The 16,073-nt window shown below is 41.2% G+C and overlaps 1 protein-coding gene across 1 annotated transcript in view; it reads right to left on the reverse strand.

Moving 5' to 3' along the window:
- The window catches only part of mark1 (MAP/microtubule affinity-regulating kinase 1), a 24,761-nt gene extending 10,626 nt beyond the window's left edge, over positions 1 to 14,135 (reverse strand). The window contains exons 1-8 of the mRNA XM_067585761.1: positions 13,480 to 14,135; positions 6,166 to 6,369; positions 4,204 to 4,257; positions 3,798 to 3,846; positions 2,794 to 2,859; positions 2,611 to 2,681; positions 1,052 to 1,108; positions 439 to 573 (exon numbers count right to left, since the gene is read on the reverse strand). Coding sequence (XP_067441862.1) covers positions 439 to 573; positions 1,052 to 1,108; positions 2,611 to 2,681; positions 2,794 to 2,859; positions 3,798 to 3,846; positions 4,204 to 4,257; positions 6,166 to 6,369; positions 13,480 to 13,524 — 681 coding nt within the window. The 5' untranslated portion in view covers positions 13,525 to 14,135. The remainder of the gene's footprint in view (positions 1 to 438; positions 574 to 1,051; positions 1,109 to 2,610; positions 2,682 to 2,793; positions 2,860 to 3,797; positions 3,847 to 4,203; positions 4,258 to 6,165; positions 6,370 to 13,479) is intronic.
- Between the last annotated feature and the right edge of the window lie 1,938 nt (positions 14,136 to 16,073).

Below are 16,073 nucleotides of genomic sequence, written 5' to 3' on the forward strand. Positions count from 1 at the left end.
ATTAAGTTTCTTAAGTTTTATATTTTCTTATTTTACTAAATATGTTTAATTTTGGGGGAAATAAAAACTTTTTCCCAACACAGATGATGGAACTTCTCTTTTTAAACTTCTTCTTCTTTAATTTTATTTGTATCACAACTAAATGAATTAAAGTTAACCTAAAGTAACAGAAGCAGGGCAGGTCACCAGGGGTCAAACATCAGAAAAGTTATATATTGTAAATGTCATTATTAAGACCTCTATAATTTCATTAATAAATCAAAAGTCCTGCCACAGTCACACCAGTTTTCCCATCTGCCTTCTCTTCTTTCCTCCGACACTAAATATGAAGAATTTTGGGGGAAATGCAACAGAAGCAACCAGCTGACTAAAGATGTGATCTATGCAGAACGTAAATGTGATGTTTTCTGTGGTTGGTGGGCGGAGCCGAGCGTTCACCTGGAAGAGTTCGGGAGCGGCGTAGGGAGGCGAGCCGCAGAACGTGTCCAACTTGCTGCCCAGCGTGAACTCGTTACTGAAGCCGAAGTCTGCGATCTTAATGTTCATGTCGGCGTCCAGCAGGAGGTTCTCTGCCTGAGAGACGGACGACCACATGAGATGATGTTTCCTTTCTTCTATCAACACTTTGTATTATAATGTTTGTCATTTACTTTACTTTATATGCTTTGGAAACACAAATGTCAAATTATAATTACGGCTGCAACAAACGATTAATTCATTATTGATTTTATTCACTTTGTCTATAAAATGTCAGAAATGTTTTGTTTTGATCACATTGGAGAAGCTGCAATTTCCTTACAAATGAATTAAATGATTAATCAATTATCAAAATAGTTGCTGAATCATTTTCTGGCAATCGATTAATCGACTAATTGTTGCAGCTGTAACTGAACCTGAGTGTGTAACTGTGAGACAAAGAGACGAATGACAAACAACAGGATCAGTGTGTCTCCATTAACAATCTGTAGTCATTTCATATGGTTCTGTGTGTGTGTGTGTGTGTGTGTGTGTGTGTGTGTGTGTGTGTGTGTGTGTGTTTGTGTGTGTGTACCTTCAGGTCTCGGTGTACTATCCTCTTCTGGTGACAGTACTCCACCGCTGACACAATCTGACACAAACACACACGCAGACAAACAGGACGAAGAAGAAGAAGAAGAATCATTAGAAAACATATTATTTAAAACAGACGTTTCATCAGACGTAACCGTCGGCGACGGACGTTTGCAGCCATTTTGTCGTGTTAACTGGAAGATATCATCACAGTCAGAAGTTTCTGATATCTAGAATTATAACGAGGAGACTGATCTGACTGATATGATGTGAACTAATAAAATGATAATTAACAGTTAGCAGCTAATTCGTCTGCATGTTCACCGCTGCCAGTTCGTCCTAGTGGCCTCTTGCGGTACTGCAACTAAAATCCTCTGCAACCCGAGAAATATTTTCCCCACAGATCCCCGTTATAAGAGAGACATCTGTAAAACTGTTGACAGACAGATGTGAGTTTCACAGCAGATGTGATAGTGAGGGGACGGCTCTGTACCCAGCAGAACCAACTCAGCCGTTTAAACAGCTAACGGATCACAACAAAACAGATGATTTATGAGCGGTGACACTGATGCAAGCTGATGTTTTTGTCCTTCGGGGGGGGCGCTGTGGTCCGGTCCCCACATGCAGCTCTGCAGGATGAACATGAGCAGGTTTTACACACAGAGACACCTGCAAATCATACAACTTCTAACAGTGAGTGAAAACTGTTTCTGTTAAAGTTTCTTCTTGTTCGTACAGTTGAATGTTTGAGCTTCTCTGTTTGTTTGAGTTTGTTTTAAGGGGCGAGCCTGCTGCATGATCTGTGACATCACCAATAGTCTGGAGCCAATCATGGTCCAGTATGCAACTTACACGAGTGTGATGTGAAGGAGGAACATCTGGTGTCCAGCAGGAAAACTTCTGATGTGAAATATATTTGCATATTTATAGATTCTGGACTGTTAATGAGGGTGAAGGACTAGATGTTATTTTTAAGGATTTTAACAAGATAATTGAACTTTTTTTTGTGAAAATTTTTATCTACGGATGCAAATTAGCTTCAGGCTAACTCCGGTGTAGTGCATCTTTAATGTTTAAAACTGAACACTGTCCCAATCAATAAATCAAATCAATCAATCAGACACCAATTATTATCCAAAAGTATTTTACATACATCTTAGAACATGTCTGTTGGGGATCTTTAAGAGTTTGTAATGTGTTTTTGTCGTGATCACTGTCACCAAATCTAACTAAACCAACTCAGATTAGCTGATACACAAGTGAAGAAGTTTTAAATGATATTCTGATGCTCACTGAAGACTTTACTATCGCAAACAAACATATGTGATGTTACTCAGCAGTAACCTGTAGTCAGTCTTTGTTCGCTGCACCACAGACTCCTGCTGTACTTTTTATGCAGCCGTGACGACGTCACTGTTGCATCACAAACACACTGACGCTGCTCCAGACAGATTACAAACCCATTTAAACTCAGGCTTGTTATGTTATATTGTTATTAATCAGCTTTTGCTTCATTAACATTATTGTTTTTGTTCATTAGTGAATATAAAATGGTCTCACCTGGCGGAACTTGGCTCTGGCCTCCTTCTCCTTCATTCGTCCATGAGCGACCAGGTAGTCAAAGACTTCACCTGAGATACAGACAGGTGAGAGATAGACAGGTGAGATACAGACAGGTGAGCAGGTGTGTCACACCGTTAACAGCTGATCATGTTCATTGACAGACAGGTGGGCGGGTCTTACCTCCACTGGCATACTCCATCACCAGGTACAAAGTTTTCTCCGTCTCGATCACCTCGAACAGCTTCACTGAAAAACAACAGCAGGAAAATCTTACTGCTGCTAAATACTGAGCTCTACTGCTGCTAAATACTGAGCTCTACTGCTGCTAAATACTGAGCTCTACTGCTGCTAAATGCTGAACTTTACTGATGCCAAATACTGAGCTCTACTGCTGCTAAATACTGAGCTCTACTGCTGCTAAATACTGAGCTCTACTGCTGCTAAATACTGAGCTCTACTGCTGCCAAATACTGAGCTCTACTGTTGCCAAATACTGAGCTCTACTGCTGCTAAATACTGAGCTCTACTGCTGCCAAATACTGAGCTCTACTGCTGCCAAATACTGAGCTCTACTGTTGCTAAATACTGAGCTCTACTGCTGCTAAACACTGAACTCTACTGCTGCCAAATACTGAGCTCTACTGATGTTAAATACTGAGCTCTACTGCTGCTAAATACTGAGCTCTACTGATGCTAAACACTGAGCTCTACTGATGCTAAACACTGAGCTCTACTGCTGCCAAATACTGAGCTCTACTGATGCTAAATACTGAGCTCTACTGATGCTAAATACTGAGCTCTACTGATGCTAAATACTGAGCTCTAATGCCAAATGATCTTTCTTTGTTACAATAACTTTAGCAGGAAAAAGAGGAGGTGTAGAACCCCATTATGGAGCAGAATGATGATGATGATGAGGAGGAGCTGAAGGAGGAGTAAAAGGAGGAGGAGGAACATGATGATGATTAGGATGACGAGGAGGAGGAGGAGGAGTAGGACCATGATGATTAGGATGAGGAGGAGGAGGAGGAGGAGGAGGAACATGATGATGATTAGGATGACGAGGAGGAGGAGGAGGAGGAGGAACATGATGATGATTAGGATGACGAGGAGGAGGAGGAGGAGGAACATGATGATGATTAGGATGAGGAGGAGGAAGAGGAGGAGGAGAGGAGCAGACTCACCGATGTTCGGGTGGTTGAGGATCTTCATCACACTGACTTCTCTAAAGAGCTGCAGAAATGATCTGAATCAGTGACGCTGACACACATCTCATCACATGGCTACCAGTTTCCCCCCGTTTCCAGTCATTGTGCTAAGCTAGGCTAAACATAGACAGATATATCCACAACACTGGATTGGTTGTCATGGAGCGTTTCCTTGGTAACCTTCAGTAAAGGTGTTTTAATGATGGTGAGAGCGAATGTGACATAAAGTGTTAAAGGTGTTAAATATCCTCCCTGATTGGCTGAGAGGGAAACGTATCAATAACAAACTCTCACTTAAATCTTAAAGAAAGTGATCAGGAAGATCAGCAGTCAGTCAGGGGTCAGAGGTCAGAGGTCAGAGGTCAGGGGTCAGGGGTCGTACCTTCTGCAGGCTGGTGGGGTTCAGCTGAGTTTTGTCGATGATCTTGATGGCGACCTGTAGGACGACACGTCAGAAACAATATATAATATATATTAATATAATATAATATTAATAATAATAATATTTTTATTTTCATTCTTGCAGATAATTTTTCTCCGGCTGTAAACATGTTTGTGGGATTTTACTTCAACGTTTCTGAAAACCTCATCAGAAGCTTCACTTCCTCTGTGATCGACCACCTGCTGTCACATGACTGAGGTCACATGACAACAAAAAAACTCCACAACAACCCGCTGAGGAAGGCCTCAAGATGTGGCTGAAAGCTCTGAAAACATCAAGTAAGTGGACCTGATGAGTCAAACGTCTGATCTGTGTGCTTCATGTCAGCTGATTGATTTGTTCATTTTGTGTCTTTTATTTTCCTTTATTTCTTTGGTATTAATGCATCTTTATTTATATATTTAACCAACAGAAGCGATAAGCTGGACAGCATTTACATATTTGCAGTGATGGACAGTAACTAAGTACATTTACTCAAGTACAGTTTTGAGGTACTTGTACTTTACTTGAGTATTTCCATGTGATGCTACTTTCTACATTTCAGAGGGAAATATTGTACTTTCTACTCCACTACATTTATTTGACAGCTTTAGTTACTTTTCAGATGAAGATTTGACACAATGGATAATATAACAAGCTTTTAAAATACAACACATTGTTAAAGATGAAACCAGTGGTTTCCAACCTTTTTGGCTTTTGACGTCTACAACGGACTACAACGTTTCAGTGCAGTTTTAACCGTTTTAAAAACTGAAATACAGACGCAAAGATACAAATAAAAACTGACTGCAGACCAAAAAAAAGATGATCAATGAGATTTAAATCGACTGCGGAGACGTTAAAGTCAGAACGTCAGCTGCTCCACGGAGAGAGAGAGAGAGAGCCAGCAGCTGATTGGACGGATCTGACTTCTCCTCTCAGAAAATGGATCTTAAAATAAGTAAAAACGTGTCACACACACACACACATCAAATCATGGTCACTTGTGGGGACATTACATAAGCTTACATTCATTTCCTGGTGATTTAACCTAATCTTCACCATCATCACTGACCCAAAAATCAGCTTTTGTACCCAACTGGACAAACAGACCCCAATTAACTGGTCCTGAGTCTGAAATTTGTCCCCAAAAGTAGCCTACGACAGACCACACACACACACACACACACACACACTCTCTCTGTTTGATCTTCTGACCAATCGGCTCCGAGCTGCTGATGTCTGCAGCATCAATAATTCATGGGTGAAGCTGCTGCGAGTTGTTACGTTTCAAACTGATTTAACCCTGCTGACCCTCAGAGAGTCTTTACTGTTCACACATGTGAGGACAGAAGCAGCTGCAGGACACGTTCAAAAAATTAACTCTTTGAATAATTAAATATATGTGTTTGCAGCTCTCACACTGCTTGCTACTATCAAAAACTGATATTACAGCTCTAATGTATGGAAGACCAAACCTGACTTATTAATAAATTAATGAATTAAGAAAATGATGACATATATATGAATAAAATGCACAAAACTGGAGAATCGATTCTATATTAAAAAAGAGACAAATAAATTGATAAATACATTCATAAAATTGTAATACATTTAGTTTTTCAGGATTTTCCTCAGAAGAGTGAGTTGATATAGTCTGTCCTTGAAAATTAATTTGTATTTATTTGTTCTTAAGTGTGTAAAAATAAACATTTGTACCAGAAGAAAGTGTTTAGAGAAAATAAATGATTTATTCTCAAGTTACTTTGTGAATTTTATTTCATTTTATCATTTTCTATGAAGTCTTATTCAATCCTACATAATAATAATTTTCAGCTTTTCATGTTTGTTTTTAGACATTTCAAAACGTTTTTTTTTATGTTTATTTGATGACTGACTGTTGGTTTAAGACGGACTTCTCACCTCTCGGCCGGTCAGCGTGTGTCTGGCCAGCTTGACTTTGGCGAAGTTTCCCTTTCCGATAGTCTTCAGCAGCCGGTAGTTCCCGACGTGCGGCTGTTCGTCTGCGGCGGACGTGACGGAGCTGCGGCATCGCGGCAGACTGTGGCGGCTGGAGGATTTGGTGGGCGGGGCCGGCGGTTCAGGAAGGCCGTCTGTAGTCTTTGGCTGCAAGAAAACAAACAAACAAAACAGATTTATTACGAACATTAACAAGATCAGAAACTAAGTCCGACTGAGCTCGAACGCTTCACACCAGAGAGACGGGAGAGGTCGATGGTTTGAATCCCGTCACAACATTCAAGTCAATAAATGTTCGGTACAGCAGCTCTTTAAGGAGGAGGAACATCTTTACATACATGTTCAGTGAGCTACATCATGTCAGAACCTCCTGGTTCATCTAATTAAAGCTTATCAGGCAGAATCATCTCAAACCCAACAAGCCCCCCGAAGGTTCAGACCAAGCAGCAACCTCCAGGCTGTAAAATGAAGCCAAAAACTGCAGTTCCTTGAACGACCACTTGAGGCTCCACAAGCGAGTCAATCCCCATAGACCCCCATGTTAAACTTTACAGCAGAAATAAACATGTTTACAGCCTGGTACAAACAACGGTTTTGGTTTTTTTATAACTCACCCGTTTAAATTTTATTAAGTCGTAAAGTTATGCATAATGAAGGACATGGCTGCTTTGAGTGACAGGTCCGCCAGCCGCTAGGTGGCTTGTTTCAGCCGTTCGGCCCGCCTCTTTGCCCATTTTTGATTGGCTGGGAGTTAGGCAGCGTCACGCACTGCCAAGATGGCGGCGGCCGGAGCGGCTCGCTTTGAGCTTCAAAACCGCTCTTCAGAAACCAACGAGTGACGTCACGGTAACGACGTCCATATTTTTATACAGTCTATGGTTCAGACTCATTATCCTTGTTAGCTTCGCACGAGTCAAGTGTTAAATAAAACATCAGCAGCACAGTAAAACCTGCTTCATCTATTCTTCTGTGTTGAGATGTTAGCAGGTAACACCTGCGCAGGTTGTTTGGTACAATAATGATTGTTGCTCCATTTTTATATGAAACTGGGTGGAAGTTTGTGGATATTTTAAATCTAATGCAGAACGCCAACATGTCTGATATCACAGCGACACATCAGACAGTTCAGAGGAAACTAACTCTAGTTATTCAGTTTGTCCACATGTGGTTGTTTGTGTTTTTCTTTCTGTTGCTTTTTCACGTTGTTTGTAACCTCTGGTTCTGATGAGTGCTACATAAATAAACTGTATTATTATTATTATTATTTAGTGAAGAGATGATTGGCTGAAATAAATTGTAGGTTGACTGGAATTATGTTTGTTTTGTCCCTTTTATGTCCTTTTGCTGATTATTTCTATGATATAAAGACTAAACACAGCGATGTGGCGTCTGGTGGAGTAAAAGCTGATCATTATTTTATTTGTTTTTTTCATTAAATTACATCCAAATAACCGGAGCCTTTACTTTTATTGTTTGCTATTGATGACCTTATGATGAGCTTGTTTTTTCTTCTTAAACTTGATGACGTTCAGGCGTCAGAAGTGTCAGATGTTGTTGATCTATTATCACTTATTACGGTGCTTTTCAATCAACAGCCATTCAGAACGCCTGCAGCAGGAAGTCCTCCAGCCTCTGTAAAGAATAACAAAGCTGTGAACGTCTGTGGACGAATCACCGCGAAGACGTTTCCAGTGACGGCGCAGATGTTTGTGTCGATGACGGCGGACAGATGAAGGTCGTAGCTTCTGTCTGACCTTCACAGTCTGGATGTGAACGTGTTTTTATCAGATTTCTGTCACTGTGATCAGAGGAAATGCATCATTTCATATAAATCTCAGAGAGGAAATGTAATGAAACATGATGGAGCAGGGGCTCGTGGTGTCAGTTTGTTGTTGAAGCAGCTGATAAAGGTTCAAACTGGAACATTTAGTTTATAGATTAAAACCTTTATTTTATACTTTCAACAAATATAAAAGCTGCTACAGGATCTCCTGCTCAGAATTATTGGAAATTCTCCACAAACATCAGCGTCAGACGCTGGCTCACAGCAGCGATGGAGGCTTGTTTACTTCCAGGAAACCGACAGCAGATGTTTGAGAGGGTCGAACAGCTGATCGCTCCGCAGCAGAAGCTCTCGTCTCCGTGAACGTTTCCTCACAGGAACAGTCGGTAGAGTTGTGACTGCGGTTTGTAGAGAAACCAGTCTGACGGCGTCTGAATCAGCCGGAGGACTCGACACTGAGGTGACAAAGACGTCTACTGTTACACCTCAGCGCTGTGACATCACAGCGCACCGCCGTGACACTCGACACCGACGGAGGGACAGTTACAGACACCATGTTCACTCTGAGGATTTGGTTTTAGGATGCAAACTTCAGCAGTTCTGGTAGTTTTTGTTTATCAGTTAACGTGATCCAAACAGCAGAAAGTGAATAAATATTTATTGCTGTGGTTCTTTATGACGCCTCCCTGATGCTGCTGCATTACGGAGAAGAATCTAAACGTCTAAAGTGTCTAAAACCTTTGCACCGTACAGTATGTGGAAAGAGAACATGACCTTGTTGTGAGGAACGTGCAGCTGATCCTGGCTGCCTTGAATCAGTAACTCGTTACAGATGAAATGTCTTCTTCGCTTTCTTCAAACTTCCAGCTGACTGAATGTGTTTGTTGTCCTCTACGAGAGGAGAACAGGCGAAAATAAATAAGTTGAGAGAACAAATGAGTTTTTTTTTCTGCATGGCTGCTCCTGGCCTCCGTACAACGACCTTGTGGCCTCCAGAGTTTGTAAATGTGAAAACGCCGGCTTGGCGTCGTCGTGTGTTTGGAGAAAATGGAACTTTGTCATATCGCTGACAAAACAGATGTTGGCAGTAACACAGTGTTTCACTGGAAGAGGAAGAAGAAGAAACACAACAACAACAGTGGCGGACGGCTTCATGAGAGTGTTGTTCTCTTTATTTCTACTTTGACAGCTTGTTCAGAGATAACCTATCGTATCTATTTACCACCTTTCTCTGCTCATTATGGACTCTTCATCCCCTCAAAGTTCAGCTCCTCTTTTTCATCTGCTGAGGCGTCTGTGTCCTGATGAAAACACCTGTGGTGCATAAGACATGTGGTTGACTTCAGGGTCCCAGTTTGTGGGACTAGTGAATCTAGTGCAGCAGCAGTGACTGTTGGACTAAAGTTCCTCCTGCTGAAGAACAGAACAGGAAGTGTTTTTTTTATTTATTTCTGGTTCAGTTTACAGATTACAGCGGCTGGAGGCTGTTTGCTGTTGAAAATACAAAAAAAAACAGATACGCTGATTAAAAATAGAAATCTTTTTCCTTTTCTCCACCAAACTGGATCACAGAGTCTAGAAACAGGAAGTGACTCGACATGTGAAAAGCTGATTCACAATCACGACATTTATTAAAAAACACAAAACAATAAAAGTCCAGATGTAGAGTCACAGCAGCGACGTCACGTCTTTATAATGTTTACAGCTGCTACTGATGGTCTAAGTCTAAGATGACGTCATCAGACGTCTTCAGTTTACTGTCATAGAGACAAAAAAAAACAGGAAATATTCACATGTAAGAAGATCGCACTTTGGCACATGCTGGTGTTTGTTTCTGTTGTAATCACGTGTTCTTACATTATTTAAGTTCATGCAACAGTTTATGTAAAGTATAATAAGTATATTTTGATTACAGGAACATATATTCTAGATGTTTGCGGTGGATTGTGCTGTAAGATGGTTTTAACACCCGCAAAGGACCTGAGATGTAAAAGAAGTTCTAATCAAACAGTTTATAAAATGATTAACATATATAACGTGTGTACATAGCACTTTAAATGAATTTACATTTGTTTCCTGCCTCCTGTGGACTTGTGATTCACTCAGTTTCACAAACTAAAGATCCTGAAAGACTTCAGAGCTTCAGATGTCGGACGGTCTGAGGTGGTTCGTCTCTTCCTGATGCACGGAGCACTCAGACGACACACTGAACACTTTTTAAAGTCTGTTTTATTGTCTGTTTTTAAACGGCTGCCGTTCTTATTGCTAATAAAGTTTATTGAATTGAATTGAAGAGACTGTACAGACCCTCTGTGGTTAAAACTAGCATCAGTTAGCTGCCGTGGTAACCAGGATGGACACACACACACACAGTAGGTCAGAGGTCAAAGTTCAGGGACTGGTTGGGACTCTTGAGGTGGATTTTGTTCCCTGTGTGGCTTCATGTCTCACTGCTGTGTGAGGAGGAGGAGGAAGAGAAAGAGGAAGAGGAGGAGGAGGAGGGGGTTTCTACTCCCACTGGGGGAATCCCATAGTAAACCTATGTGTTGCCATGGTGACAGAGAAAAGCCCGTGGCAGCTGATTTCACAGTTCAGCAAAAAAAGCAGCAGAGTGATTCATCAGGGAGGAGAAAGAGATGAGCTGCAGACGTCACGTGACACAGTGACCACCGGGTCAAAGGTCACCGCACCAGGAGGGAAGAGGAGGAGGAGGGGAAGGGAGGGGGGGGGGGGGGGGGCAGTTTTAAACATCTGAAAACTGTAGAGGACTGATGACATCACCTGACTCTTGATGTCACATGCTGCAGTGTATTTTGGGAAAAAAAAAATCAATAGTCTGCAGACAGTCGACTGTAGCTGCTGAACGTCCCGCAGAGCTGAAGGGTAAAAGATCAAAACTCTGCTGAGACTCAAAGACACGACGGAGCCTCAAGGAATCATGTCAGCTCATCATTCTATAAAACTCCTCGGCACATTTCCAGACTGAGTGTGATTTACTACATTTCTGCTGTTGGTCATGAATTAACCTCCATAAATCCACTTAGAAACCAGAAACAAAAGAAGCTGCAGAACATCAGGTTTTACTTCCTGCTAACAGCTGAGTCACATGACTTTTAATGGAGACTATTTATCCAAAATGTAAGTAAGTGAAGGCTTAAAACAGCGCGACTCAAACTGTTTATTTACTGTATATGTTACTTCATGCACCTGCAGCAGATTGTCGCGGCTCTTATCCTCGACGGAATAATTAAATGTATTTTGTTGTTTTCCGACACGCAGCTGCAGTACGCTGGAACATAACGTCTGATTTATAAGACCAAACACGTTTCCCACTTCCACACCCAGCAGACACAGCGCAACATGAACAGTGTCAGCGATAACTCGTGGGGGTTCCTCAGGGCTCCGTTCTGGGGTTTTACATTTACATGCTAATATGTAACAGTTGATTTATCCATAAACCATCAGATCACAGCTCCTCTGACTCTAACAGATTCATAGTTGGCGGCTTCAGAAACCACCTAGTGACTGTTCTGACACAAGCAACTAAAACTAATTGGTTAATGTCGCCTCGATTATCGGCAGCAGAACACGCTGGAAACTCAACGTCTGACATATTATCAGTTTATTAAGTAGTTGTGGCTAACATGTTGGCTTTTTACACATCCAGCAGACACAAAGCAGCACAATCATCCCACTGAAGTGATGTTTGAATATAAATCCAACATTCTCTGTCATGTTAGCTCTGGTTTGGTCTCCACCAACTCCTGAGAAGAATGTCTGGCTGTTCTGCTGCAGCAAAAACCAAAACTAGCAGCTACAAAAGGCTAAAAAGCTCCACAGAGCTGCAGAGTTGGTCTGTTTCACTGTCAATATAAGAATATTAATAACAGCAGCTTTAAGACATTCCAAACTTTTGATCTAACACTGAGCGCGATGACTCACAGCCTGCAGTGCAGCAGTGTCACACGCTGTTAGCATTCCTGCATTAGCATGACAATAAGGAGGCTGCGTTTACCCAGCATTCCTTCAAGGTCCATCAGCCCAACAACAAATACCCCAAACCTGAAGTATGCAACCCCAAAGTCTTCAATATTAAAGGACCATTCTGCTGATTTTCTATATTTGTCTTCATGTTTGGATCCAAACCAACAATGAACTGATCTACTAACAAGTATCTTGTGTGTATCAAAGCTGATATATCTGATTAAAAACACATCAGTGAGTCACAGCGCTGCACTGGGTCACGTGATCCTTCATCGTGAAGAGTTTGGTCACGTTAGTTAGTTTAGAAACGGCTCCAAACTCTAATAACAGCATCACGTTTTCAGTCTCTGGAGAGTAGTTTTTGTGTACGGCAGACGCTACTGAGCATGTGCAGGAACACTGTTCTGTTTACAGCTTTGCTAGCTTGTTGCGCTACATATCACAACCTCTGACTTTATACTGAAGTTCATTGAGAAATTTACCATGTCTGAATCTGATCAATGTGACTCGCACATGCTCGGTGACAAACAAGCTAACATGACCAGACGCACTGATCTGCTGGTCAATAATATAACTGATGCACCTTTAAAACCTCCAAACACACCGTCAACAGTTCTTACTGGGTCTGTTTCTTCAGTAGCTCAGTAGTTTCAGGAGCTCCGAGCAGCTCGACTGTATCGAGATGGAAACAAACAAATATCAACAAATCTGAACAAATAAATCCTGAAATATCTGACTGGATACACGGCCGGTTTATCAAGCTCTCTGTTTTGTGCTGATTCATCAATAAATGTTCATTTTGCCCCACAGGAACCACAAACTAATTACTAATAAAAACACACAGACAGAGGGAGAGACGGGGGTCCACACCTTCGTTTTGGCTCCCAGCAGGTTAACATGACGACTGGTTTTTGTAATTTCAGTGAACTGACCCTTTACATAAAGAAGCAGTGAACCTGTGAGCAAACATGGCTGACACTGGAGCTGGATATTTAATAGGATGCAGTGTCTCTGATCAGCTGATCCACTCTGAGTCTGCAGATCAATCAAAACTGTTCCTGCTGGTTTCAGCTCCTCCCAGTTTAAACTGTCAGACCCCAAAATCCGTCAATAATAAAACTAATCATAATCCATCAATAATAAATATAAACTCTACTAATAATAAAACTCCATTAATTATTAATATTTAAACTCTAATGATAAACTACATCACTAATAAAATTAACTGAATCGATAATAACACTAATAAAAAAATATGACTTAAAATTATTAAAAAATGAATCAATTTAATTTTTAATTAAAAATAATTAAACTCTATCAGTGCCACATCCATAAAATCATTAAACTCAGTCAATAATAAAACAAATATAACACAGTAATAAAAATATTTCAACTCCATCAATAATAGAGCTAATCAAAATAATTAAACATGTATTTCAACCTCATCAGTGATCAAACTCCATCAGTAATCGATAATCGGTCAGACCCACCTGTTCAGACTCGCTCACCGGGGTCAGGCGCACTCTGCTCGACATCTTTCTGGATCCCTCCGCGGCTTTCTGCTCTCTTCAGTCCGGCAGCAGCATCTCCTCCGCCGGCTGCTCTACAGCATCTCTCCCCGGGAACCAGGCCACCTCAGCGGGGCTCAGCCGGGAGGCTCCGCCGGCCGGAGGGAGAGGGAGGCCGGGGCGGCGGCTCACAGGAAGGCCCGCTGTTTGTGCTGTTGCGGGAGAGAGCCCCGCATGGAGACGAAGCGGGAGAGAGAGAGAGAGACAGAGCGAGGAAGAGGAGGAAGAGGAGGAGGAAGAGGAGGAAGAAGAGGAAGAGGAGGAGGAGGAAGAGAGCAGAGGAGGAAAAGTTAAAACGCTTCCTGGAGGAGACGCGGCGATCCTCAGACAGCAGCACTGCGGAGCACTGTGACGTCACAGCTCCTCCTCCCCGTCATGCTCATCTTCATCGACGTCACCGCCCCCCCCTCACTCTCTCTCCAACCCCCCCAGACTCACACCCGCTATGGATTACACGTGTTTCAACGAGTGTTTTAACGGTGAATCAGCTGAAAAACAACAAGGGCGTTTCCTCTCATTCCCCGTTAATCCCGTTAAAATCCCGTTACAAATGTTATTTATACAAACTGTCCTACGGCAGAGCAGCAGGGACATGTGAGGAAGTTTCACTGAGTCCTGAAATTAAAGCAGATTTTATTATTTTAATCTTTAAATGTTTGACTTTTTGTCTGATTTTCAGTTTAATCTCAGAGACTGAACAAAAATATCAAACACATGAAAATTCAACTGTTTATTTGAAGCTTTAGTTAGTTTTCAGATGAAGATTTGACACAATGGATAATATAACAAGCTTTTAAAATACAACACATTGTTAAAGATGAAACCAGTGGTTTCCAACCTTTTTGTCTTTTGACGTCTTACAAAAAGCAGTGTGTAGTCGGGGTCACATTTCACATGTCTATGAGTTGTTAACAGCTCCACCAAATAGTGATTTTTCCCTCTAAACTTCTCACATGCTTTCATTTCAATAAATGTTCAAATGATCCAATATTTCAGCAAAAATCAAAGATTAGAGAAAAAGTCCAAAAACTGAAAACAGATTTGTGTATCAGAACTTTGTTTTTTCTTCTTTCCTCTCCCATTAATCATCTCACCACCCCTCAGATTTATCTGCTGACCCTTTGGAGGGGCCCGACCCCTAGGTTGGGAACCACTGGACTAAACTAGCTAACTGTATATAAAGTAGTGTAAACTAGCTCCACCTCCAGCAGCTACAACAGTAACATGCTGCTCTAACACTGATGCTTCACTATTAATAATCTAATGATGTCATATATAATAATATATCAGTCAGAGGGACCAAACCACTACTTTTACTGCAATACTTTAACTACATCAAGCTCATAATACTTATGTACTTTTACTGCAATACTTTAACTACATCAAGCTCATAATACTTATGTACTTTTACTGCAATACTTTAACTACATCAAGCTCATAATACTTATGTACTTTTACTGCAATACTTTAACTACATCAAGCTCATAATACTTATGTACTTTTACTGCAATACTTTAACTACATCAAGCTCATAATACTTATGTACTTTTACTGCAGTAGAGGATCTGAGTTCTTCCACTTGTTATTTGAACTTTTAGTGTTTTCCAGTTTGATGCAACACTTTGTTTATCTGCTGTTTGCAGTTTGTTATTGTTGGTTTTGTGTTTCTGGTTTGAATTTGTGTTTTTCAGTTTGTTGGTTGGTTTTGTGAATACGAGGAAAAGTTTGTTATGTTTGTTTTATGACAGAATATAAAGAAACTGTGTTGAGTTTCAACATCATCAGTCAGCTGGAATGAAAGCTGACGTTCAGGAGACGTTCAGGCGTCATTGTGAAAATGGAGCAACTTGCTGGACATGATCCAGTGATGAAGACCATCTGGAAGATGCAGTTGAAAGCTCGGGAAGAAGTTTGTCACACTTTTACAAAAACATTTTCACTCTGAACAGAATGTGTAGTACGTATATTATATTGTTTGTTTTGTCACTAACAAATACACATAAGAGCATTTTAATGTTGATGTTCATCAGTGTGGAGCCACTTTTACTTTGCAGATTTATTTATGTAGCATCTTCCCCCATCCAGAATCCACAGTCTTTAGTCTGAACATCTGTCCCACATCCAGAGTCCAGTCTTTAGTCTGAACATCTGTCCCCTATCCAGAATCCACAGTCTTTAGTCTGAACATCTGTCCCACATCCAGAGTCCAGTCTTTAGTCTGAACATCTGTCCCCTATCCAGAGTCCAGTCTTTAGTCTGAACATCTGTCCCACATCCAGAGTCCAGTCTTTAGTCTGAACATCTGTCCCCTATCCAGAGTCCAGTCTTTAGTCTGAACATCTGTCCCCTATCCAGAGTCCAAAGTCTTTAGTCTGAACATCTGTCCCCTATCCAGAGTCCAGTCTTTAGTCTGAACATCTGTCCCCTATCCAGAGTCCACAGTCTTTAGTCTGAACATCTGTCCCCCATCCAGAGTCCACAGTCTTTAGTCTGAACATCTGTCCCACATCCAGAGT

The sequence above is a fragment of the Thunnus thynnus genome, chromosome 3, assembly GCF_963924715.1.
Source record: "Thunnus thynnus chromosome 3, fThuThy2.1, whole genome shotgun sequence".
Classification (NCBI taxonomy): domain Eukaryota; kingdom Metazoa; phylum Chordata; class Actinopteri; order Scombriformes; family Scombridae; genus Thunnus; species Thunnus thynnus.